General features: G+C 41.5%; 1 protein-coding gene across 3 annotated transcripts; it reads right to left on the reverse strand.

Annotated features, from left to right (window-relative positions):
• Nucleotides 1-1,056: 1,056 nt before the first annotated feature.
• On the reverse strand, nt 1,057-24,641 carry PDCD2L (programmed cell death 2 like). 3 transcript variants are annotated; one of them, XM_019423387.2, is made up of 7 exons: nt 23,743-24,641; nt 23,489-23,655; nt 23,305-23,365; nt 21,738-22,111; nt 20,676-20,786; nt 11,461-11,609; nt 1,057-1,233 (listed from the first exon to the last, which is right to left on the reverse strand). In XM_019423387.2, exons 1-7 carry the CDS (start codon nt 23,848-23,850, stop codon nt 1,103-1,105), a joined length of 1,101 nt encoding a protein of 366 aa, XP_019278932.2. In that variant the 5' UTR covers nt 23,851-24,641; the 3' UTR covers nt 1,057-1,102. The 3 variants fall into 3 exon arrangements, with proteins under 3 accessions (XP_019278932.2, XP_019278934.2, XP_019278933.2); XM_019423389.2 differs by having other exon boundaries at nt 21,738-22,105; nt 23,540-23,655; nt 23,743-24,640; XM_019423388.2 differs by having other exon boundaries at nt 21,738-22,105; nt 23,743-24,639.
• Between the last annotated feature and the right edge of the window lie 2,379 nt (nt 24,642-27,020).

Consider the following 27,020-nt stretch of genomic DNA (forward strand, 5'->3'; position numbering starts at 1 on the left):
GCTTTGCCTGATAACTTCCCGTAACTACTTCCATGCACCCCACGTCTTTCGTCTTCAGCTGAAGATTATATTTGAGGTAATGGCTTGGGCCATTTCGGGGAGTTATTCAGTTTTGCCGAGTATCTTCCGTCTATATAGGAGGTACATATACTTCTGTTTTTCTACTGTCAATCTGATTTTTCTTACAGGGGGCCTCAGCCAACTACCTAGAAGGGCAAAGAGAAAATTATTTTTCCTCCCCTATGTACCTCACTGACCAGCAAGTTGTTTGTATACAGTCAGCCACTTTCCCTCAGGGGCCCCGGGAGGCAGGATCAGGTGGTGTCCTCAGCGGTCACACACTGCCCAGGAGGACCTTACCTCAAGAGAATCTGGACCTAATATATTGTTTACCAGAGTAGCAAATCAAATTGTTTATACCAGTTTCCTCATCTACGTAGGCAAATAGCAGGTCTGCACATAGCTGGGGGGAGTGTTTTCATACTGCTGCCGAAGGGTAGCAGAATGGAAGGGCTGATAACATAAAAACTGAAAGGAGAAAGGGGAAATTGGAAAAGTGGACTCCAGGAAGGAGGGACCATGTCCAGAATCGAGAGAAAGGGCCCCCGTGCTGTGATGCTGCAGGGGCAGAAGGTAGGCATGGGTGAGGCTGGGGATCGTCGGGTGGGAGAAAGAGGGGCAGGTCTCAATAGCCAGTGTCATAGGGTGGGAATCTCAGGAAGCTGGAGCAGATCAAGAGGCTTGATCTGTCAGCATGCAGGGACGGCAGCGGAGTGCACTGAAGTGCGGTGGCAGCACTTAAGAGGCCGACCAGGGCTCCTGGCTCCCCAGCTGGTAGTGCAGGAACACTCGCCCTCTGGGCTGGAGGGGAGCCACATTCTGTGTGTAAAATGCCCAGACAAGCCACTGACCCTGGAAGGGTAGACCAGCCCACAGCCAAGAGGTTCTAAGTCTCGCTTCTGCCCCAGTACAGGTGCCATAAAGCAAAAAGGACGGCACTTAAAACACAAAGAGTTAATAGTTTGTGAGTCAAAATGAAGTAAAAATACACAAATCTGAACATTAAAATTTGTTTTAATTTATGTAAAGAAAAGGAAATTCTCTACTTAAATAACGGTTCATCTGGGTCTTCTTGTATAATACAAAGTTCTTCCATGGGAGTCTGACAATTTTCAGGCCAGCAACTCTTCTCACATGTATAAATTAGAATTGTTCCAAATTCCACAGAAAGACCTGAAAAATATAACATATTCCAGCAAAGAGACAGTGTCAGGAGATACACTCAATATTTGAAGGTTTGATTAGTAGACGGAGCCCAGACTCTGGAGCAAGACTACGTGGGTTCAAATCCCAGCTCTACCACTGAGCAAGTGATTTCACCTCTCCATAATAATGACTGTATTTATCATGAGAAGATTGTTTTGAGGAGGATTATATAAACTAATACACGTAAGATACTTAGAACAGAGCCTGACACGTCTTAAGTGATCACCATAAAACAAAGAGGTTAAGTAACTAGAAGATAACTGAAGGAGAAAGATGATGCAATATCAGCACACGTGGTGTTGCTACAGGAGTGATTTTACCCAATAAGCCGAAAAAATAATTAGGAAAAGCAAAAGCAGCACTCACTAGCTTTCATTCACAACACACTCATCCTCTTTCACAAAGCAAGTGACTGCTGATGACAAAAAGCAGATTTATCAGGAAAATATACTTTAAAGTCTTTAGTACAACTGTCTAGGATATTGGACACTGACCATTTAAAAATATGTCATGTGGCGTCTGGCTGGCTCAGTTGTGTGAGTTTATTTTTCTTAAAAAATTTTTTTTTAATGTTTTTATTTTATTTTTGAGAAAGAGAGTGTGAGCGGGGGAGGGGCAGATAGGGAGACAGAGGACCCAAAGCAGGCTCTGAGCCTTCAGCAGAGAGCCTGATGTGGGGCTAGAACCCATGAACTGCAAGATCATTACTTGAGCCAAAGTTGGACGCTTAGCTGACTGAGCCACCCAGGTGCCCCTCTTTTTCTTTTTTTTAAAAAATTTTTTTTTAGTTTATTTATTTTGAGAGAAAGAGAGCTCATGAGTAGGGGAGGGGCAGAGAGAGAGAGAGAGAGGGAATTCCAAACAGGCTCCACACCATCAGCACAGAGCCCAACCTGGGGTTCAAACTCATATCTTGAGATCGTGACTAGAGCCAAGATCAAGAGCCAGATGCTTAACCAACTGAGCCACCCAGGCTCCCCTCAGTTGTGTGACTCTTGATCTCAGGTTTATGAGTTTGTGCATGTTGGATGTAGAGATTACTAAAAACAAACAAACAAACAAACACACACACACAAACAAAAAAACATTTAAGATAAACAAACAAACAAACAAATAAAAATATATTATATTAATAGAACACACTACCTCAAAGAAAGGATTCAGGCCAAAAAAAAAAAAAAAATTCCAAAGAGTTTACAAAACTTTATCAATGGACAATGCCATGAAGAATAACATCAAGAAAATACAACTGAAAAGAACTCCCATTGATGGCAGAACAGGAAAACAGGAGTCAAGAGGAGTTGGGCAATTGGTTTGGAGGAGCAAAAGAAAAACACTTTGAAAGGAAAATGCAGGCAGGGATGATGGAAAGAAAAGCATCAAAGACTGAACTAACAAGGCCAAAATAAAGCTGACTAAGAAGAAATGACCTGGTGAATGTGAGATAATTTCCAACCAGAATGTGCAACATGCAGTCTGCAGAAGGCATGAGAAGGTTAGAGTCTGAGAACCAGTAGCCACCAGGGTAGGAAAGAAGGAGGAGCAGGGAATCAGAGGCAACAGAATACCAAATAGCAGAGTTATGTACAGGAGGCCTGAGCCCAGAGACCTGCCACAGTAGAAGGGCAACAGAGGGGTAGGAGAAAAAGGAAACAGATATGGGGGTCAAAACAGCCCCATTACGTATCTAATGAAAAACATCAGAAGCCACAAGGAACAGAAAAGAGGTGAAACGTAATTACAGGTAGAAAGGAAAGGTTTGAGAGAATCTCAATGAATGCAAAGGGAAAGAAAAAGGATGTGAACACAGGAGAGGAGAAAGGTGACCAATGCAACTGGTCAACGCAAAGGCCCCACGCTAGGTGCAGAGATTAAAGAAATAAAAAAATCTAGGGGTGCCTGGGTGGCTCAGTCAATTGAGTGTCTGACTTTAGCTCAGGTCGTGATCTCATAGTCTGTGAGTTCGAGCTCCACGTTGGGCTCCCTGATGTCAGTGAAGAACCTGCTTCAGATCCTCTGTCCCCTCCTGTTTCTGCCTCTCCTTTGCTCATGCTCGCTCTCTCTCAAAAAAAAATTAAATTTAATTAAAAAAAAAGGAAATTTAAAAATCTTTAAAAAATTACTAATATACTTGGGGGTGGAGCAGGGCACAAATGTCCTTGTTATAGTAAAGAGCCAAACACATACTATCTAAAACTGACAGATGGAATGAATGTAATTCTCTTAACTTCAGAAGGATCTTTTAGAAACTAGGTGAAAGAACCCATTGCCTACAGTGAAAGAACCCAACTGCCTCACATACACTTACTTTTTCTTATGTTAAATTTGCATACATTTATTCCAGTATTTTTAATTAGTATGTACTGAACTTTCCTATCTTTAAATTTTTTCTAGCCATCCAACTATCTAAACTTTCTACCTACATTTATGTCAAGGATGAGGACTAGAATGATGTTGATTAGTGTTAGTAATGGTGATTTCCAAGGTTCACCACACATTTACAGAAAACCTTCAACATAACATTCAGGGGTCAGAAAAACTGCAGGAGGGGTGCCTGGTTGGCTCAGTCAGTAGAGCGTGTGACTCTTGATCTTGGGGTTGTAGGTTTGAGTCCCACGTTGGATGCAGAGATTATTTAAAAGTAAAATCTTAAAAAAAAAAAAATGGCAGGAAATAGTCAACAAGTAAAAACTTTAAAAACAGACCACTTCTTAAAGATATAAAAGGAGAACTCATAAAGCAAAAAAAAAAAAAAAAAAAAAAAAAGGTGGTATGGAAAAGTTTCAGAAAACAAAAAAGATCTTCTCAAAAATAAAGATAGGATGGCCAAACTAAATTCAAGAGAAGGGTTAGAAGATAAAGCTAACAAAGACGTAAAGATAAAACAGAAGCAGTCAGGCCCAACAGCCATACACCATATGTGCAAAGTTCCAGAATAGGCCAAATCCATATAGGAATGGAGGAGAGTGACACCTTAGACAGGGAGGGGTATACTGCCCAGGAAGGAGGCCCAAGGGGCTTTCTGGGGCACTGCAAACACTCCCTATGTTAATCTGGGAGGTGATGACAAGAGTGTATTTATGCAAAAAGTCGTCAAACTGTAGGCTTAAGATTGGCACAATTCACTGTGTGCTTTCTTTTTAAAAAGGAAGTACATGGCAAAGATTTCCCGATTATGAAACCAAAAGCACAGGCAACAGAAGTAAAAACAGACACACTGGACTATATCAAAAACTTATGTGCATCAAAGGACACAACAGTGAAAAGGCAACCTACAAAATGAAAGAAAATATTTGCAAATCATACCAGATAAAGGGTTAATACCCAGAATATAAAAAGGACTCCTAGGGGCGCCTGGGTGGCTCAGTCGGTTAAGCGTCCGACTTCAACTCAGGTCACGATCTCGCGGTCTGTGAGTTCGAGCCCCGCGTCGGGCTCTGGGCTGACGGCTCAGAGCCTGGAGCTGCTTCGGATTCTGTGTCTCCCTCTCTCTGACCCTCCCCCGTTCATGCTCTGTCTCTCTCTGTCTCAAAAATAAATAAGCGTTAAAAACATTAAAAAAAAAAAAAAAAAAAAAGGACTCCTACAACTCAACAATACAAAGTCAAATAATCTGACTACAAAATGAAGACTAAGACTTGAGTAGACATTTCTCCCAAAATGATATGTCAATGGCTAACAAGCCATTTATATGAAAGGATGCTCAACACCATTAACCATTAGGGGATATGCAGGGCATCTGGGTGGCTCAGTCAGTTAAGCGTCTCTCTCTCTTTTTTTTTTATGTTTATTTATTCTTGAGAGAGAGAGGGAGACAGAGTGTGAGCGGGGGAGGAGTGGGGGAAGGAGAGGGAGACACAGAATCTGAAGCAGGCTCCAGGCTCTGAGCTGTCAGCACAGAGCCCAAGACCTGAGCTGAAGTGGGACTCTTTACTGACTGAGCCACCCAGGCGCCCCCAAGCATCTGACTCTTGATCTCAGTTCAGGTCATGATCCCACAGTTCATGGGATCGAGCCCCACATCTGGCTCTGCGCTGACAATGTGGAGCCTTCTTCCTTCTTGTTATTCTCTCTCTCCCTCTCTCTGCCACTCCCCTTCATGCATGCACTCTCTCTCAAAATAAATAAATAAACATTTTAAAAAATTCATTAGGGGAAATGCAAATGTAATCCCAATAAATACGTCACATCCATTTGGATGGATACTATAAAAACAAACAACACCCCTCCCCCCCAAAAAACCCCAGAAAACAAGTGTTGGTGAGGATGTGGAGAAAATGGAATTCTTGTGCACTGCTGATTGGCAATATAACATGGTGAAGCCACTATGGAAAATATTATAGTGGTTCCTCAAAGAATTAAAAATAGAATTACCATATGATCCAGCAATTCTGCATCTGGTATATATATCCAAAAGAAGTGAAAGCAGGATCTTGAAAAGATATCTGTACGCCCATGTTCATAGCAGCAATATTCACAATAGCCAAGTAGAAGCAACCCAAGTGTTCAACAAACGAACTGATGAACCACATGTGGAATATCCACATGACAAAATATTGTTTGCCTTTAAAAAGAAAGGACTTCTGACACATGGTACACCATGGATGAACCTCAAGGGCATTATGCTAAGTACAATAAGGCAATGTCAGAGGACAAATACTATGATTCCACTTATATGACGTATCTAAAGTAGTCAAATTCATAGAAACAGAATGGTGGTTGCCAGAGGTTGGGGAGAGGCAGAATTGGGGAGTTGTTAACGGTTACAGTTCCAGTTTTGCAGGAGGAAAAAGCTCTGGAGATTGGTTGCACAATATCGTGAATAAACTTAACTTTACTAAATTGCACATTTAGAATGGTTAAGATACTAAATTTTATGTTATATATTTTTTACCGCAACTAAAAAGATGAATAAAGTACAAAGTTGAAGAAAACTCTTGGGAAGCAAAATAAAAATCAGACAACAAAAGAGAACAGAATCTAAATAGGAAAACAAACATTTCACTAACAGAAGCTCCTGTAAAGGCACAACAAGAAAAATAGAATATCTTCAAGGAAATTGAAGGACATGAGTTTCTGAACTGAAAACACCTACCAGCTACTCAGCACAATATACACAATTTCAGAATAACAAGGATAAAGTAAGGATTCTAAAAGTGACCTGGGGGCACCTGGGTGGCTCAGTCAGTTAAGTGTCCAACCTCAGCTCAGGTCGTAATCTCATGGTTCGTGAGTTCAAGTCATGCATCGGGCTCTGCACTGTAAGTGCTTGGGATTCATTCATTCTTTCTCTCTCTCTCTCCCCAATCCCTCCCACCCACCCCCCCACACACACTTGGGCCTGCTCTCTCTCTCCTCTGTCTCAAAATAAATGAATAAACTTAAAAAAAAAAAAAAAAGTGACCTGAAATAAGAGGACTAAAGGCCAGCATGGGACTGTTTTCCATAAGCAGGCTGCTAAAAGAATGAGGTAATATCATGGCACCTCATATTGGGTGTAGAGAGTACTTAAAAATAAAATAAAAGAAAGGTAATTAAATCTTTAAAATTCTGAAAAAAATTACTAATGGCTTAGAATTCCATACCTGACTTTATTGTGTGCATAAAGATAGGATAAATGTATCTTAAGACCGATGGGGTACTTTAAATACCTATTTCCCACAATCCCTCTTCAGGAAACTACTGGAGAAAATGCTGTATCAAAACTGAAAGGATAAACCGAGAAAGAGGCAGATCAGAGTTCCAGGAAAACAGGGGACCCACTTGGAAGAGGGGCAAAGCGATACCAAAATAAAGGCAGAAGGTGACCCAGAATGACAGCAACACTAGAGATGCGGAAGGCCTAGAGTTCAGACTAGCTCAGGAGAACAAGGCACATGGGACAGGTCTTCAGGGAAATAAACATGGAGCCGGGTTGTCTGGAGTTGGACTTGTGAGGAAAATAATACTGAGAACCTCCAGGAGGGTGTGAGAAGAACTGGCCATAAGAATGAAACAGGTATTGGGGCGTCTGGCTGGTTTAGTCCGTTAAGCCTCCAACTTCGGCTCACGTGATGATCTTGTGGTTCATGAATTCAGGACCCACGTTGGGCTCTGTGCTGGCACCTTGGAGACTGGAGCCTGCTTCGAATTCTTTGTCTCCCTGTCTCTCTGCCCTCCCCTGTTTACTCTGTCTCTCTCTCAAAAATAAATAAACATTAAAAACAATGTTTTTAAGACTGAAACAGGTATTATTAAGTCCAAGAACATGTGATCACAATACACTGCTTTGCTAACTACAAACAGACTAACTACAAAATTACAAACATTGACCAGGAGTATGGGAGAAAGCAATAGGGTGAGGAAGAATGGGAGGGGGCTGTAAGAGATCCCAGATCCCCCATGCCAATTCAGAAATTCAATTGATGATGTCTAAAAGAGGTAAATGTAAAAAGTAGTACCTTTTATTTAGAAGTACAAAAATAAATTCTAGAAGAACAGCCCGGAGTGCTGCCAGTGTCTCCCTTGAGTGCAACTAGATGGCAGAGGGGGTGAGAGTGGGGCGTAGTGGTTTGTTAGAAGCCTTTCAGGATTATGCAACTTTAGACATTGTGAACATTGTGAAATTTCATTCAATAAATAGGGAAGACACTGGTGTTTCATAACAGTATTAATTGTCAGCAACATAAAAATCTATCTTCAGTATTTGTGTACTATATGTGTTCAAAGCACACTGCCTATTTAGCAGACAAAAGACTACAACAAATATACATAATTTCTTTTCTTGTGTCAAATGAGTTTTTTAAAAGTTCATATCTTTTTTTTTTTTTTTTTTTTGAAGTAAACTCTACCCCCAATGTGGGCCTCAAATTCACAACCCTGAGATCAACAGCTCCATGCTCTACTGACAAGCCAGCTAGGCTCCCTTAAAAAGTTCATACCCTTTATTTAAAAAAATTTTTTTTTAAGTTTATTTCTTTTGAGAGAGAATGAGTGCATGCATGCATGTATGCAAGCAGGAGAGAGGCAGAGAGAGACGGAGAGAATTAGCAGGTTCCGCACTGTCACCACAGAGCCCTACGTGGAGCTCGATCTCACAAACTGTGAGATCATAACGTGACAAAATCAAGAGTCAGAGGGGCGCCTGGGTGGCTCAGTCGGTTAAGCGGCCGACTTCGGCTCAGGTCATGATCTCGCAGTCCGTGAGTTCGAGCCCCGCGTCGGGCTCTGTGCTGACAGCTCAGAGCCTGGAGCCTGTTTCAGATTCTGTGTCTCCCTCTCTCTGACCCTCCCCCGTTCATGCTCTGTCTCTGTCTCAAAAATAAATAAATTAAAAAAAAAAAAAAAAAAAGTTAAAAAAAAAAAAATCAAGAGTCAGACGCTCAATGGACTGAGCCTCCCAGGCACTCCAAGTTCATATCCTTTGATAAAAAGATGTGACTTCTAAGATTCAATACTGAAGAAATACTTAAAATTACAGAAATGCCTTTACAGAAAGGGCATTAATTAAATGATTATTTATAGTAAAGAAAAAGAAAGAAACAGTTGAAATGTACAATAACTTCGGAAATCGCTAGGTAAAATGGAACTTGCACTGGGTAATATATTCAATGACACTGGGAAATTCTGCGAAGAAGGAACAGAAGTATGAGAACAATTTTGTTTTAATCTCTTAATGTGTACAGAAACAAGAAGAGAAAAAATATGTATCGCCAGCAATTATCTCCAGGTAACTGGATTTCTGAAGTGAGTATTATACTTACAGTTTAAAAAATAAATTAATACAAGCAAAAGAGAAACATCAACAAAATGAAGACAACCTACAGAATAGGAAAAAATATGTGCAAATCATATATTTGATAAAGGGTTAATATCCAAAATATATGGAGAATACATTTTTTCCTAAACAACGAATACTCATTTATTTAAGTTGGCTTAATTACTTCCATTAAACCTAATTGTTATTATTATTGCTTTGCAATAATTGTTTTTTCCATTGTCTTTACAAGAATCTCCAAAGCTATTTTTAAATTTTTTTAATGTTATTTATCAAAAAAAAATTTTTTTTAACATTTCCTCATTTTTCTGAGAGACAGCACAAGCGGGGGTGGGGCAGAGAGAGAGAGAGGGACACACAGAATCTTAGGCAGGCTCCAGGCCCTGAGCTGTCACCACAGAGTCCGACACTGGGCTCGAACTCCCGACCGGTGAGATCATGACCTGAGCTGAAGCTGGACGCTTGCTTAACTGATTGAGCCACTCAAGCACCCCAATGTTTATTCATTTTTGAGAGAGACACAGAGTGTGAGTGGGGGAGGGGCAGAGAGAGGGAGACATGGAATCTGAAGCAGACTCCAGGCTCCAAGCTGTCAGCACAGTGCTCAACACGGAGCTCTAACTCTCATACTTCGAGATCATGACCTGAGCCAAAGTCGGACGCTTAACAGACTGAGCCACCCAGGGTGCCCCATCACCAAAGGTATTATGAGCTTGTACAGCTGCTCAAATGGTGTTTTTCTTCATAGAAATATAATTCACATGCCGTAAAATTTACCATTTTAAAGTGTACAATTCAGTGTTTTTTAGTTTCTTCACAGAGTTATAGAAACATGTTCACAACCTACTTCCAGAACATTTTCATCTCTCCAAAAGGACACCCATGCCCATACCCATTAGCAATCACTCCTCATTCTTTCTTGGCGCCCCTCACCCAGCCCCTGGAAACCATGAATCTACTTTCTGTTTCAATGGGTTTACCTATTTTGGGCATTTCATATGAACAGAATCATACAATTTGTAGCCTTTTGTGACAGGCTTCTTTTCACTTAGCATGATGTTTTCAAGGTATAATCATGTGTAGCCATGTATAATGTAGTACTTCATTTCTTCTTCTGATAGAATAATATTCTATGAAGGTATATTTTGTCTATGTATTAATTAGTTAATGGGACATCTGAGTTATTTCTACTTTTCGGCTATTATATGAATAATGCTTATATGAGCATTCACATACAGGTTTTGTGTAGACATAGGTTTTCAATTCTCTTAGGTATATACCTAGGAGTGGAATTGCTAGGTCACACAATGGCATTTTTAACAACATTACCAAAACTTTTTCATCATTTTATACCAGATGCTGCCAAAGATGCCAAGACAGAAACACTCTCTTACATGGCTGACAGCAACATAAACTGGTACAGACCTATTAAGTAGCAATTTGTTAACATGACATAGATAACGCTTATACACGGTTATTAAAAAGAATGCATAAAATTGGAATAGACAAGAACTTTATCAGTCTGATAAAAAGCATTTACAAAAACCCTCCAGTTAACAGGTAACTAGTTACTGATTAAAAAATGACTGCTTTACTCCTATGATCACAAATATTACAAAAAGGGGTGCCTGGGTGGCTCAGTCAGTTAAGCATTGGACTCTTGATTTCAGTTCAGGTCATGATCTCATCATCATGGGGCTGAGCCCTGCATTGGGGTCCTCGCTGGGCATGGAGCCTGCTTAAGATTCTCCTTCTCCCTCTGCGCTTCCTTTGCACGCATGTAGCTCTCCCTATCTCAAAATAAATAAACAAACGTTTAAAAAAAAAAAAAAGGAGGGGTGACTGGGTGGGTCAGTCAGTTAAGTGTCTGACTCTTGGTTTTGGTTCAGGTCATGATCTCAGGTTTCATGAATTCAAGCCCCACATAGGGCCCTCCACTGACAGCATAGAGCCTGCTTAGAATTCTCTCTCTCTCTTTCTGTCCCTCCTGTGCGCGCGCTCAATCTCTCTCTCAAGATAAATAAATAAACTTAAAAAAATAATAATACAATGCTATGAAAATAATTTTTTTTTATTGTAAACTCTATACCCAACGTGGGGCTTAAACTCACAACCCCAAGATCAAGAGTCCAATGCTCTACCAACTTAGCCAGCCAGATGGCCCCACTATGAAAATCATTTTAAGGATAGAATATGGCTTGGCCTCTGACTCTTGATTTCGGTTGGCTCAGATCATGATCTCACAGTTTGTGAGATCAAGCCCCACATTGGGCTGTGTGCTGAAAGCATGGAGTCTGCTTGGGATCTCTCTCTCCCTCTTTATCTGTCCCTCCCCCACTTGCGCACTGTCTCTCTCTCAAAATAAATACACATTAAAATAAAATAATTCCAAGTTAGTGCAATAAACCCACAAGCTCAAATTAATAAAGGGCTATTACCTAAATTAGTGCTTCTGAGCATGCTGACCAGTGCTGGCATAAGCTGAAACTCAAATATCCTTCGGACTCCACAGTAGCTGCAGGCTGGGGGCTCAGTGATTTCTGATGTAGGGCAGGTCAAAAAAAGTGGTTCGCCACTCCAAGAGTACCTAGGGCAAGGGAACAAAGAACCCTGAATGAGGACCACATACAAGTCACATTCCAGTATTGAAGGCCATACTCTGCAAACTTTGTTTCCTTCTTGAAGAGTACCAGGAGCAAAACCAGACAGCAAAGAAAATCCAAAGGCCCCAAAACAGTAGCAAGTCTGTAAAGCACAGCGAGTTACCTGAAGTCTTATCAATGCTTGATTCAAAGTCTAGGCAAAGGCACTAAAACCAATGTGGAACTGAATCTAACTAAAATTGCAACACAGTCCAGACTCCACTCCAAGGCAGATTAAAGGGATTTAGACCTCCACCACCAGCCTTACAGAAGAAGGGGCACGCCCTGCTAAGGAGCAGATATTTACTTCAGTATCTGATCTTCTTCAACATACAATGCCCGCTAAACCATAAAAAGAAAAGATACTAAATTTGTAAAGCAGCAGAAAAATTTAACCCATAAAGAAAGTCAATACAAGAATACCCACAGGGGCGCCTGGGTGGGTTAGTCGGTTAAGCGTCCGACTTTGGTTCAGGTCATGATCTCACAGTTTGTGAGTTCGAGCCCCGCATCAGGCTCTGTGCTGACAGTTCAGAGCCTGGAGCCTGCTTTGGGTTGTGTGTCTCCTGCTCCCTCTGCCCTTTCTCCCCTCCCCCCACTCATGCTGTCTCTCTCTAAAATAAATAAACATTAAAAAAAAGAATACCCACAGATGAGATGATGGAACTGTCCGAAAAAGACTTTAAAATATCAATATGAGGAGTGGGATAAAACAAATAATAAAATATCAATCATAAACATGTAAAAGAATCTAGTAGAAAAGGCAGACACGCATAAACAGATAAGGAAATTAGCACAGAAATAAAAACTAAAGAGACTGAAAGAGCAATACTAGAAGTGAAAAATGCTGTATCAGAATAAAGAACTTCATTCAATAAAAGTTTACAGCAGGCAGGAAACAACAAAAAAAATCTGTGAATGTGAGGAAAACAGAAACATCCAAAATGAAACAAAAAGTAAAAAAAATAAATAAATAAAAATGAAACAGGGCCTTTAAAAACAATGGAACAATTTTAAATTGTCTAAACATACAAGTAACTGGAGTCCTTAGAAAAAGCAAATAGGAAAGAAGAAATATTTGCAGAGATAACGGCCAAAATTTTTTCCAAAATTCATGAAAAGACATCAACACAAAAATCCAAAAAGCTCAGTAAATCCCAAGCAAGATAAATTAAAACACATAGTCACTGAAGTACATAATAGTTTTAATTATATAAATACAACAAAAAGAAGAACAACAATTAAGAATTACAGCTAATTTCTGGGGCTCCTGGGTGGCTCGGTTGGTTGAGCGTCCGACTTCGGCTTAGGTCATGATCTCGAAGTCTGAGTTCGAGCCCTGCGTCGGGCTCTGTGCTGACAGCTCAGAGCCTGGAGCCTGCTTCGGATTCTGTGTCTCCCTCTCTCTCTCTGCCCCTTCCCTGCTCATGCTCTGTCTCTCTCTGTCTCTTAAAAATGAATACATGTTAAAAAAATAAAAAATAAATAAAAAAAGAATTACAGCTAATTTCTAATAGAAATGCTAAAGGCAACAAGACAGTGGAACAAAATCTTTCCAGTGTTGAATGGAAAACAACTAAAATACATCCAATAAAAATGTCTATTAAAAGAAATATTAATAAATACATTCTTAGACAAAACCTGAGTGGCTGTTTCCAACAAACATGAACTTAAAAAAAAAAAATTAAAAGTCCTTCAGGCATAGGGGTAATACCAGATGGAAGCCCAGCAGGAAGGAATGTAGAGCACCAAAAGGGTAAATGGGAAGATAAACATAAAAGACTTTCTGATCATTAATTTTAATATTAAAGATTTTTTTTCCAAGTAATCTTTACACCCAACGTGGGGCTCGAACTCACAACCCTGAGATCAAGAGTCACATGCTCCAATGACTAAGCCAGCCCAATTGTTATTTTTAATTTTATTATATAATATATAATCTACGTACATTATATAACATATATATGTTATAAACTATCCACATAAACTATCGATTATTTCAAGCAAAAATAAAAATGTATTACGGGATATAAAGCATATATAGAAGTGAATACACGAAAACAAGATCACAAAGGGCAGGGAAAGCTAAATGGGAATCTGTGATATGGTTCATAAAATAGCAAACTACTGGGTGAAGGTAGACTGCAGTAAGTCAGAAATGCACATTATAATCACTATAGCAAACACTTTTCATGGCAACAGAAAGGGCATAAAATCATAAACTAAAAATACTCAATTCACTGAAGAGAAGGTTAAACAAAAGGGGAAAGAGGGACAAAAAATAAAGAGGAAAAAGGGGCATCTGGGTGGCTCAGTCGGTTAAGCGTCCGACTTCGGCTCAGGTCATGATCTCACAGTTTGTGAGTTCGAGCCCCGCGTCAGGCTCTGTGCTGACAGCTTGGAGCCTGGAGCCTGCTTCCAATTCTGTGTCTCCATCCCTCTCTCTGCCTCTCCCCAGCTCATGCTTGCACTCTGTCAAAAATAAATAAACTTAATAAAATAAAATAAAATAAAATAAAATAAAATAAAATAAAATAAAATAAAATAAAATAAAGAGGAAAAAGCCAATACCAGAATGATAAAATTGACCTACTACCAATGATTACATTAAATGGACTTAAGACTCTGTAAAAGGCAAACAGTCTGGATAAAATAAAGGCAAGACCCATACATAAGCTGTTTAAGAAGCATACTTTAGGTACCACCTCACACTGTCAGAATGGCAATTATCCAAAAGACCAGAAATAACAAGAGTTGGCCAGGGATGTCGAGAAAAGGGAACCCTCCTGCACCGTTGGTGGGAATGTAAACTGGTGCATACACTGTGGAAAACAGTGTGGAGTTTGCCAAAGAATTAAAAACAGAACTACCATATGATCCAGCCATCCCGTTTCTGGGTATTTATTTGAAGGAGACAAAAAACACTAACTCAAAAAGATATTTACCCTCATGTTCACTCCAGCATTACTTATAATACCCAAGACATGGAAGTAACCGAAGTGTCCATTGACAGATAAATGGATATATATATATATACACACACACACACACACACACACATACATACACACACACACACACACACACACACACACACATATGTATGTGTGTATATACACATACAACCCACAAAAGAATACTCAGCCATAAAGGAGAATGAAATCTTGCCATTTGCAGCAACATGGATCGGTCTCGAGGACATAATGCTAAATGAAATAAGTCAGAGAATGAAATACTGAATGATATCGCTTATATGCAGGCCCTAAAAAACAACAAAAAAACAAACCAAACTCATACAGAGAAGAAACTGGTGGTTTCCAGAGACAAGGGATCAGGAGTGAGAGAAACAGGTGAACTGGTTTGTTTTCTAAGTTTATTTATATATTTTTAAATGTTTTTAAATATTTATTTTTGAGAAACAGCGCATGAGCGGGAGAAGAACAGACACACACACACACACACACACACACACACACACACACACACACACACAATCCGAAGTAGGTTCCAGGCTCTGAGTTGTCAGCACAGAGCCTGACATGGCACTCGAACCCAGGAACTTTGAGCCAAAGTAAGATATTTAATTGACTGAGCCTCCTAGGCCCCCCATATAGTTACATTTTAACATTCCTCTCTCCCTAACTAAGAAGACAAAAGTGATCCATAATAGAAACTGGTGTTGCAACAACTGTATATAAAAAAGAACCTTGACCCTCATACATTATATATAAAAATTAACTCAAAATGGATCACAAACCTAAAAGTAAGAACTAAAACTGAAAACAACTATAAAAAAACACAGGAGGGGCGCCTGGGTGGCTCAGTCGGTTAAGCGGCCGACTTCAGCTCAGGTCATGATCTCGCAGTCCATGAGTTCAAGCCCCGCGTTGGGCCCTGTGCTGACAGCTCAGCGGAGCCTGGAGCTTGCTTCCGATTCTGTGTCTCTGTCCCTCCCCCGCTCATGCTCTGTCTCTCTCACTCTCAAAAATGAATAAATGTTAAAAAAAAAAAAAATTAAAAAAAAAACACACACAGGAAATGGGCACCTGGGTGGCTCAGCTGGCTGAGCATCCAACTCTTGGTTTTGGTTCAGGTCATAATCTCACAGCTTCATGGGTTCGAGCCCCACATTGGGCTCTGGGTTGGCAGTGCGGAGTCTGCTTGAGATTCTCTCTCTCCCCCTCTCTTTCTGCCCCTCCCCCACTTGTGTTGTCTCTGTCTCTCTCAAAATGAATAAATAAACTTAAGAAAAAAAGGGGGGGGGGTGTGTGCCTGGGTGGCTCAGTCGGTTAAGCATCCGATTTTGGCTCAGGTCATAATCTCACAGTTTGTGAGTTCAAACCCCACATCGGGCTCTGTGCTGACAGCTCAGAGTCTGGAGCCTACTTTGGATTCTGTGTCTCCTGCTCTGCTTCTCCCCTGCTCACGTGCTGTCTCTCTCTCTCTCAAGAATAAACATTTAAAAAAAAAAAAAAAAAAGAACTTAAAAAAAAAAAAGAAAACACAGGAAATCAAACATAACAAATCTTGTTACCTTTGGTTAGGCAGAATCTTCTTAGGAAATAAAAATATGAACCACCAAAACAATAAAACTGTTAAGTTGGACTTGATCAAAATTTAAAACTTCTCTTCAAAAGACCCTATTAGTAAGTGAAAGACTGAAGCACCTGGGTGGTTCAGTTGGTTAAGCATCCAACTTCGGCTCAGGTCATGATGTCACGGTTTGTGGTTTGAGCCCCGCACTGGGCTCTGTGCTGACAGTTCAGAGCCTGGAGCCTGCTTAGGATTCCGTGTCTCCCTCTCTCTCTGTTCCTCCCTCACTCATGCTCTGTCTCTATCTCTCAAAAACAAATAAATGTTAAAAAAAAAATTAAATAAAAAATGAAAGGCAAGCCAAAGATTATCAAGATATAAATCATACTGACAAGGACACATTCTGTACTCCAAGAAAAATCAAGACCCTTGGACTCCAGATACGAGCCTCCCAAACCCCCTTCTCCAGAATGGCATCAACATTCATCCAACTTCACAATCGGGAACCTCAAAACCACTTTTGTTGCCTTCCAATTTTTTCCTCTCACACCCAGAGGTCACTAAGACCTGTCACTATAGAAATATCTCTCAAATTTATCTCCTCCTTCCCATATCCTCTGTTTTGATCCAAACTCTTTTACCACCTCTCACCTGGATTCTTCTCTCATCTCAGAGTGATCATCACTCTGCTGGCAACTACTGGCTACAGGATAAAGTACAAATTCTTTAGTAAGACACGGAGTGAAAATATACAATCTGAGCATCTAATCCGTGGCAGTGCTAGGTACCAAGCATGAGGAGCACCCAGTCTGGCAAGAAACACAACAGGGGTGTGTGCCCTGAGGATGTCAAGGTATGGGACTATAGGAGCAAAAGGGAACGGACGGTCTTTAAGTCAAGCTTCTCTCAATTGACACCGTCGTGTCCAGCTCACTGAATTGCCACTGCCCCAGTGCTATGCATCTGGGCTGTGACTCATAGCATACTGGACCTATAATCCCTCCAGCAGGGTTTAGGGCTCAAGTCTGTCCCTCTTGCACAATGCCTTTCCAAGGCAGAAGCCTCTCATCTCTCCTCTGTGTTTCCTGCATACTTGTTCACAGCTCTGTTGGGCACACATCATAGCGTATAGTGTTGTCGCCTCCGTGACCAGCACCGAGGACAGTGATTACGGTCCTCCTCCACCTCAGCACACAGTAACTCAGCCCTTCAAGTAGGAGGGATCACTGTGGGCCGTGAGTCTCACTGGTAAGAGATCCCTCCCAGGGGCTGGTCTCCAAGCTGGGAGTCACTGCCACTGTTGAGGTGTCATACCATCAAAAATATTTGTTTGATCTGAAAATTCTGTTGAAGGTATAATGTGGGCACGTTTTCATGAGGGCACATATGCTATGAGATATCTAGCTGTCATACCTAATTAAGAAAAAGAAGATAAATTGGATTTTCATCAATAAAATGAGGATGCAAGAATTAAGAGCAAAGTCTGACTTTGTGCTAAGTAGTAAAAACTATAATCACACAATACATATCAAGAACATTTACATTTCAAACCTTTGATCCTGAATTTCACTTCTAGAACTAGACTTTCGGGAAATGACATTCTAAGATTTTTGAAGGGGGTGTGTAACAGCACTAAAACTGTGCAAAAGTGAGGGGCGCCTGGGTGGCTCAGTCAGTTAAGTGTCTGACTCTTGGTTTCAGCTCAGGTCATGATTTCACGGTTCATGGGTTTGAGCAGGTTTGAGCCCCTCTCGGGCTCTGAGCTACAGCGTCAAGCCTACTTGGGATTCTCTGTCTCCTCTCTCTGCCCCTCTTGTGCACATGTGCACACGCGCTCTCTCTCTCTCTCTCTCAAACATAAACAAACATTAAAAAAAAAAAAACAAACCTGTGCAAAATTGAAACAAATTAGATGGGAACAATTAGACATCCAAAGATATATCCGGAGGCAATGTCAAAATCAAACAAACCAAGAAAATTAATCATAATAAAGGCCTAATCTCCCTAATACATAAAGAGTTCCTAAAAATCAAATGGACCAAGAACTTATGGAAAAATGGACAAAAGATATGGATAGGAATGATTCAAAAACAGAGAAAGATGCTCATAATAAGAAACAAGCAAAATGAATTATACCCTGATGTTTTCACTTGAATTGGCAGAAGTACAAAAGCATGAAGCTCACACTATGGGTGAGGCTATGGGAAAACAGGCACTTACAGGTTGCCAGTAGGAACTGAAGTCCTAGGAGGGTCACTCTGGTACTATTAATCAAAATTACAACTCTGTACAGCCTTTCGCTTAACTATCCCACTTCAGGGAACGTAACCCCAGATATACCTGCATATGTGCAAAATGACATTAGGTGCAAACCTATTCACTAGTATAATGTATAAGAGCAAAAGTCTGGAAACAACATTAAATGTCCATAAATCAGGAAAACAGACAAGTGACTACACTACTATAAAGTCTATTAAAAAAAAACAATCAAAGCTCTGTGGGGCACCTGGCTGGCTCAGTTTGCGGAACATGCAACTCTTGATCTTGGGGTTGTGAGTTCAAGCCCTATATTGGATACAGAGATTACTTAAAAATAAAATCTTCAAAAAAACAAAAAATCAAAGTTCTCAATGTACTAAAAGGATATTCCTAGATTCTGTGTACTTAAAAAAAAAAAATTATACTGTATGATCCAAATTATGTGTGCTTTTTAAATTTTTTTTTTTTTTTTTCAACATTTTTTATTTATTTTTGGGACAGAGAGAGACAGAGCATGAACGGGGGAGGGGCAGAGAGAGAGGGAGACACAGAATCGGAAACAGGCTCCAGGCTCCGAGCCATCAGCCCAGAGCCTGACGCAGGGCTCGAACTCACAGACCGCGAGATCGTGACCTGGCTGAAGTCGGACGCTTAACCGACTGCGCCACCCAGGCGCCCCTTATGTGTGCTTTTTAAAAGTTTATTTATTTTGAGGGAGGGAGAGAGAGAGAGAGAGAGAGAGAGAGACAGAGACAGAGAGAGAGAACGAGTGGGCGAGTGACATAGGGGCAGGAGAGGGAGAGAGAATTCCAAGCAGGCTTGAATTCACAAACCAGGAGTGAGAGCATGACTTGAGCCAAGATCAAGAGTTGGATGCTGCGGGTGCCTGGGTAGCTCAGTTGGTTGAGCATCCGAAATCAGCTCAGGTCATGATCTCACAGTTTGTGAGTTCAAGCCCCACATCAGGCTTGTTGTTGTCAGCACAGAGCCCGCTTCAGATCTTCTATTGCCCCCCCCCCCCAACTCCTCTGTCTCTCCTCTGCTCGTGTTCTCACTCTCACTCTCAAAAGTAAAACATTAAAAAAAAAAAAAAAAAAAAAAAAAAAAAAAAAAGAGCTGTACACTTATCTGACTAAAGCATCCAAGCACCCCTGCGCTTATTTAATTTTTAAGTAATCTCTATACCCAACATGGGGCTTGAGCCTATAACCCCGAGATCAAGAGTCACATGCTCTTCTGACTGAGGCAGCCAGGTGCCCCCTGAATATGTTTTATTTTTTTATTTTTTATTTTTTTTAAATTTTTTTTTAATGTTTATTTTTTTTTTAAGAGACAGAGCGAGACAGAGTGTGAGCAGGGGAGGGCCAGAGAGAGAGGGAGACACAGAATCCGAAGCAGGCTCCAGGCTCTGGGCTGTCAGCCCAGAGCCCGATGCGGGGCTCGAACTCACGGACTGCGAGATCGTGACCTGAACTGAAGTCGGACGCTTAACCGACTGAGCCACCCAGACGCCCCCCCCCGAATATGTTTTAAAAACATACAATTCCAGGCTACCTGGGTGGCTCAGTCAGCTAAGTATCTGACTCTTGATTTCCACTCAGGTCATGATCTCATGGTTCATGAGATCAAGTTCCCACGTCAAGCTCTGCACTGACAGTACACAGCCTGCTTGGGATTCTCTCTCTCTCCCTCTTTTTCTCACTGTCTCTCTGCCCCTCCCTGTGCACACGCACACTTACTCTATCTCTCAAAATAAATAAATACATTTTTAAAAAATAAATAAAATTAAAACACATAATTCCTACCTACATGCATGCATCAAAATGCATAAAAAAATAAGTGAACATAATATATTAAAATCTTAGTCTCTTGGGGCATCTGGGTGGTGCAGTTGGTTAAGCATCTAACTCTTGATCTCGGCTCAGGTCGTGATCCTCACAGTTTGTGAGTTCAAGCCCAGCATTGGGCTCTGCAATGATGTTGCAGAGACTGCTTGGGATTATGTCTCTACTTCTCTCTAACCCTCCCCGGCTTGCGCTATTTCTCAAAATAAACTTAAAAAAAAATAAAATAAAATAGAATAAATGAAAAAATCTTAGCCTCTTGGTTTGGGGAATATTACAGATTCTGGTTTTCTCATGATATTTCCCAGTATTTTCCAAACTAACATGTATTACTCTTATAATCAAGAAAAACAATAAAAGAAAATGAGCCTTTACCTCAAAATCTGCTCCTGACAAGCAGCAATTCTCTTCATGAATTTGTAAAATATCTTATCTCCACTTTTAATTGTGGTCTTCTCATATTTTTCATCACCATCACCAGGAAGACTAAGAAAAGCAGAAAATGCTTTTGAGCGTCTATATCCAGATAATTACAATATTTAGAAGAGTAAACAAGTTAATGCACACAACTTAAAAAATAATAAATTTAATACCTTATAATATCTAACATAATCCCCTGCTCTGCTTCCTAGTTATTTTTTCCCAAGCTCTGCTCCCTAGTCATTTTCAACTCTGGGATGATTATCTGCAATTTTAAAAGTCCTATGCCCATTGACTCTCTCCATTTCTTTGTCCATTATAGATTATTTTCAGACACCAACGGGTCTGCAAGCACTCCAACATTATTCCGAAAAGCTTACAAAGGAAACAGCTCTGGTAAAAAACAAATAAACAAATGAACAAACAAACACAGGTTATCTTTCCAAATATCCTATTATAATAGCAAAAATGACCATGCTTCTTTCTTTAGGGGGCTTTGGTTTATAAAGCCTTTCAAGATCTCCTCTCTCATGTGACTCCTAAAACCCTCTGGTGAGACAGACAACAGAGATACCAACACGACTCTCATTTTACTGATGAGCCGAGGCTCTGGCAGGGTCTCTGAAGTCCTAGGCCAGTTCCTGAGCCACAGCCAAGAGTTAAAAAACAAATGGCATTTTTCTAAGTTACCTGTCTGAGCTATACATTTAAAAACAGAAAAAAAAAAAGAGACAGTAAACACATGCTCTTCTGGTGAAGCTGGCAACCCTAACTTCTTTGTTCCTTTTCTTGAGGGTACTTATGAACAGAGCAAAGTGTTTTCAAGCTAACTCAGGGTTGGCTGGTAAGATCCTCCGTCGGTCTTCCTTTCTCATCAAGAGGAGTGAAGCAGAAAGGTGCTACACACACCTTCTGCCTGAAAAAGTTTCCCCAACTACCAGAATAAAACCAAAGGGCACCTACTGTGGCAGCTTCCCGGTCAAGTCACCTGTCACCCTCAGCAGCACACATTCTCACCTTTGGGAAAGCAACTGTTCCATATCCATTCCTTCTTTCTGTTGATAATCCCTCAGAAGGCAATGAGCGTGGTCTAGACTGACAAAGTCCCTGTAGTCATCCTCATCTACAACACACATGTAGTAGGGCAGGAACTGGGGCGCCAGGGAAGGCAGGGCCATCTCTTCCCCGGGAGAAACAGGAGGAGCAGCGCCCAGGACAGTATCCTGCAGGTGGAGATCTCGGAGCTGAGCAGTACAGTCTGTGTCTTTGGCGCTGTGGGGATCATTTCCAAAATCCAAGGTACGCTGTGGTGGTGGCACCTCCTCACTGTCACTTCCCCAGTCATCTGCACCTTCACACCAATCCTCAGCTGCAAGGCGGTTTTCCTGTTTCTGGAAAAATATCCAGTGAATCAAGTCCAGTGAATCAAGATCACTTGGGTGATCTCACCTATTCCCTTGGCTTGAGCTACAAATCCCTTCACCTTCCTGAGGGAGCCTTCGCACCAGTATCTTCCTCTCTTGCACACTCTGATTCAACTTTCTGGACCCCATTCACCCAAAGCATGTTGGAGGTGACAAAAAATTGTCTTCCCTTTTCAGGGGCAGTGTGGCAGATGTAGTACGGTGGTTTTTTCAACCACCTATTCCAAACTCTTTCAGTTGTGCTTCATGTACTGCAGAAGTTGGCAGGAAAGAACTACATTTCCCAGACTCCTTAGCGGTTAGAGTTCCAGATATAATCAGGACTCCCTTAATCAGGTCCACTAGGGAGACACAAACTTGAAACAGAATGAAGTAGAGAGAGAGGCCATGAAGCAAAAGTCTGTAGATAGATATAAAGCAAGGATCTGGAGGCAAAAGATCTGACAAGGGCAGCTTCCAGTTCACCAGACCACATCTCAGCTTTCTGACTGTGGATGCAGAAGGTGGTCTAGCAGCTCCTGAACAAGCCCATTCTCAGATGTGGTTCTGAAGGTCATTCCTGGAGTCGCCCCCTCCAGCCTATCCAATGTTAGTAAAAACCTAGTTCTTTCAACTTTAACAGTTCAGTGCTTTTTTATTACCTGCAACTGAACCCTGACAAATACAGGCAGACACCAGATCTTCATCTTTTCATTCCTGATATTGCTGGTACCATGCCTGGCACATGTTAAGAACTCAGTGTATATATAAGGTGACATCCAGGCAAAGGGAAGCTGAATTTTTGTTCTGCAGCTACCAACTTGCCCTACTTTTTGATTTCAATAAATTCAGATTTCTTATTAAATGTTTTTTATACACATGTACACACATGACACTAAGCATATGTACTATAAAACACACACATACGTGTTACATATAACCGCGTACACATCCATACTTTTTTCCAAACAGAAACATCAGGGAATTATGTGCCTCAAGGCCTTCAGTGTATATTAAAAGAAACAACAAAAATCTTAAGATAGCATTTCATGGTTCAGAAAAGTGCAAAAACCACTCCAACATACTTCAAAGGCCACTGCTTAAAGTTTGTCTTAAACGACATTCTGGAAAATACCCTCAAATTACAGCAAATCATAATACGCTGGTCACAACCGGTTTACCTGTGCGTCCTGCGCCTCTTTTTCTCGAGTCTGCAGGCACTGGGAGCGGAACACCTTCCAGCTTCAGGGTAAAAATAAATGGCAGTGAGGGTGCAACGCAGAGCACCAGCCAGCGGTTGTCGCTATCCCGTGTGGCTGGTGCGGACCCCAGCTCCCACCCACCCTGCTGAACTTCCCCGCCTACCTGCGCGCTCCGCCCATGCTGCACCTGGGGCGGGGACAAGCGAATACGTACAGTAGCCGATGAAACGGGGAGCCTTCCAAGGGGCAGTATACCTGTACGACCAGGGCAAGAGGCTGCCTGCAACGTTCACACACTGGCCTCGGCGCTGCTACGGAGGGCAAGGCGTCCTGAGGACAGGTAAGGCGCTCAGACCCGGGCTCTGCCCAGGGACTTCACCAGCACCCGCCGACCCCAGCTCCGGGGCCCCACCTCACCGGAAGGCCGCCCAGCTTGCTAGCGGTCCAGGCGCCCGACCCCGTGGGGCGGCCACGCACTGCAGTGTCTCGAAGCCCGAGCAGCACTGGCTTCCGGACGGCCGCCATGACGACGAGGCGCCCACGTGGAAAGGCGAACTACGGCAGCCGAGCCGGTGCTCCTCTCCGCGCATGCGTCTCGCTACAACCGCGAGACGGCCCCGCCCCCTTGAGATCCTTCAGTGGATGACAGGCGACTGCTGCTGTTGTGGGCTAAGAATCCAGGAGCCTCAGATATTCTGTGCCTCCGAATGCACTGAGGTAGGAAGTACTCACGATCTGCTTTAAAATAGTCTTGCCAAACAATTTTACCTGAAGTGGAATTATAGTATTATCGTTAAGATACACACAAAAAGTCTTTAATTTTTACAGGTACATCAAAATGCTTATAGAGGAAATTATGGAGCAGTCCGTGAGTTGATAAATGTTTACATTTGGTGTCAGGCACATAGAGATCTATTATACTATTTTTATATGTTTGGAATTTTCTGTAATCGTTTTTTCAAATGCCCGTGGTACAACAACCTAGGTAATTTCAAAAACATCATGCTAAGTGAAAGAAGCCAGACACAAAAGGCCACATTCTGGAAAAGGTGAACTTCGAGGAAAGAAATCAGATCAACTGTTACCAGGGTTTGGGTTCACGGGGTAGGGATTGACCAGAAAGGGGTACCAGGAACCTTCTGAGCTGATGAAAATGCTGTATATTGGGGCACTGGGTGTGTCAGTCGGTTAAGTGTCTGACTTTGGCTCAGGTCATGATCTCACGGGTTCGTGAGTTCGAGTCCTTCATTGGGCTCCACATTGACAGTGCAGAGCCTGCTTGGGATTCTGCCCCTCTCCCACTTGCACATGCTCTCTCTCTAAATAAATAAATAAAACTTAGAAAAAGAAAAAGAAAACACTGTGTATCTCAACTCTGGTGGTTGCATCACTATGTATTTGTCAAAACTGCACTCCAAAAGGTGAATTTTACTGTATGTAAACTATACCTCAATAAACCTGACCTTTTAAAAACACATGTTGCAAAAGCACTATTCAGTCTTCATACAGTAGCGTGAAAAGGAAGTGTAGATGGGGCGCCTGGGTGGCTCATTCGGTTAAGTGTTTGACTCTTGGTTTAGGCTCGGGGTGAGATTGAGCTCTGCATTGGGCTCTGCACTGACAGTGTGGGGCCTGCTCTGGATTCTCTCTCTCTCTCTCTCTCTCTCTCTCTCTCTCTCTCTCTCTCTCAAAATAAATAAACTTAAACAAAGAAGAAAAGAAAGTGTAGGTTTTCAATGATTGACACCTTCAAAGCAGTATATAATTGCCTCATGTTTGCTTCCAGCCCCATCACAGGAGACCTGGAGACAAAACCAGCTTGTTACTGGTTCATCACTGCCAATCTGATAGCTTTTAAAAGGCATTGTGAAGTCTGACCTTGGTGTTCACTTCTCGTCTAGCCAAATAGGCTGGATGACTTGGCAGATACTTGTTATTTTAGCTAGGTTTCTCAAGAGATATATTTTAATTATTGAAAAAAGAACCTACAAAATTGGTATTCTTGCTAACACAGCAAGAGATCTTCCAACAGTTACTGAGCTTTCTCCAATATCAGTCATCTGTTTCTGTAACACTACCTACTACAATCTCTTGATCAAAGTGTGATCGCAACATGAAAGCTACTTAAGATGAATCTTCAAGATGTTAATCGCTGCCACATTCTGGAATTCCAGAGGCAACTTAACACCAAATTTGACAGAAACATTTTTGTGGGGTCCTTGGAACGGTACAACAAAAAGGTGCTTGCATGTGTGAGATTTGAAGGATTCCACTTAATTAATGATTTTATAGTTTGGACTTCCCTGTCAGATTCACACACTTCTTTGTTATGATACAGGTTTTTTTTGTGAATGTATGTATGTATGTAATCTCTACCCCCAACGTGGGGCTCGCACTGATAACCTCAAGATCAAGATCACATGCTCTGCTGACAGACAGCAAGGCGGGGCCCCCAGTTTTTATTTACTTGAGCAAGTACAAAATGAAAATGTTGAAAGCTGCTTGAATCTCACACTGAAGAGCTGTTTATGGTGGGTAATTTTATGCATCAACTTAATTGGGCTAAGAGATGCCCAGATAGCTGGTGAAACATTAATTCTGGGATTGTCTGTGAGGGTTAGAGAATAGCATTTCAGTCAGTAGATGGAGTAAAGAAGATCTGCTCTAACCTGTGTGGATAGGCATCACCACCGAGGCTGAGGGCCCTAAGAGAACAAAAAGGGAGAGGAAGGGAGAATTCTCTTTCTTGAGCTGAGACATCCATCTTCTCCTGCCCTCAGACAGCAGATTGAAACATACCTGCCTCGTTCTTTCTGGGTCTCCAGCTTGTAGATCGCATATTGTGGGACTTCTCAGCCTCCAGAATCACAGGAGGGATTTGGAGCCAATTCCCATGATAAATCTCCTTACATATATCTATAGCCTATTGGTTCTGTTTTTCTGGAAAACCCTAAATAATACACTGTTGAAGAACTCACAAGTGGAAGCTACAAGTGATAGTGCTGGTGATGGGGGGAGAGAATAAGACAGGGCCAAGGGACGTGTGGCCAACGGACATGTGCTGGCTCCTCCTGCATAGGACAAGACGTGAGACTTGGCCTCTGGCCTAGAGGAGCAGTGCTCCTACTCCTAAGAGACCTTTCATGTGAAGCCAAGTGAGCCTGAGGAACTCTACCACCTAGAATTTTTCTCTCTACAGACTTTTTTGTGCTTGCTCCTTTGTAATAGAGAAAGTGCTTCTGATGAGAAAAGGCATTCACGATCAAAAAACTGCTAGAACTGATACCTGAATTCAATAAAGTCACAGGATATAAAATCAACGTACAGCAATCAGTTGCATTTCTATACACCAATAATAAAGCAGCAGAAAGAGAAATCAAGGAATTGATCGATCCCATTTACAATTTGTGTTTACAATTTACAAAATACAAACTGCCATTTACAATTGCATCAAAACCCATAAAATACCTAGGAATAAACCTAACCAAATAGGTAAAAGATCTGTACGGTGAAAACTATAGAAAGTTTGCGAAAGAAACTGAAAAAGATACAAAGAAATGGAAAAACATTCCCTGCTTGTGGATTGGAAGAATAAACACTGGTTTGTTTCTTAATATTTATTTACTTTGAGAGAGAGAGATAGTGCGAGTGGGGCAGGGGTAGAGAGAGAAGCAGAAAGAAAGAATTTCACGAAC

Source organism: Panthera pardus, unplaced genomic scaffold (genome assembly GCF_024362965.1).
Source record: "Panthera pardus isolate Hobbes unplaced genomic scaffold, ASM2436296v1 HiC_scaffold_18, whole genome shotgun sequence".
Lineage (NCBI taxonomy): Eukaryota > Metazoa > Chordata > Mammalia > Carnivora > Felidae > Panthera > Panthera pardus.

What these genes read in the sequence shown, in the direction of transcription:
- PDCD2L (XM_019423387.2), bottom strand. Translation starts at nt 23,850, where the DNA reads ATGGCGGCCGTCCGGAAGCCAGTGCTGCTCGGGCTTCGAGACACTGCA. An exon ending in GCAAGCTGGGCGGCCTTCCG is followed by an intron (nt 23,656 to 23,742) that starts GTGAGGTGGGGC and finishes ACCTGTCCTCAG; the next exon opens with GACGCCTTGCCCTCCGTAGC. An exon ending in GAACAGTTGCTTTCCCAAAG is followed by an intron (nt 20,787 to 21,737) that starts GTGAGAATGTGT and finishes TGCTTTTCTTAG; the next exon opens with TCTTCCTGGTGATGGTGATG.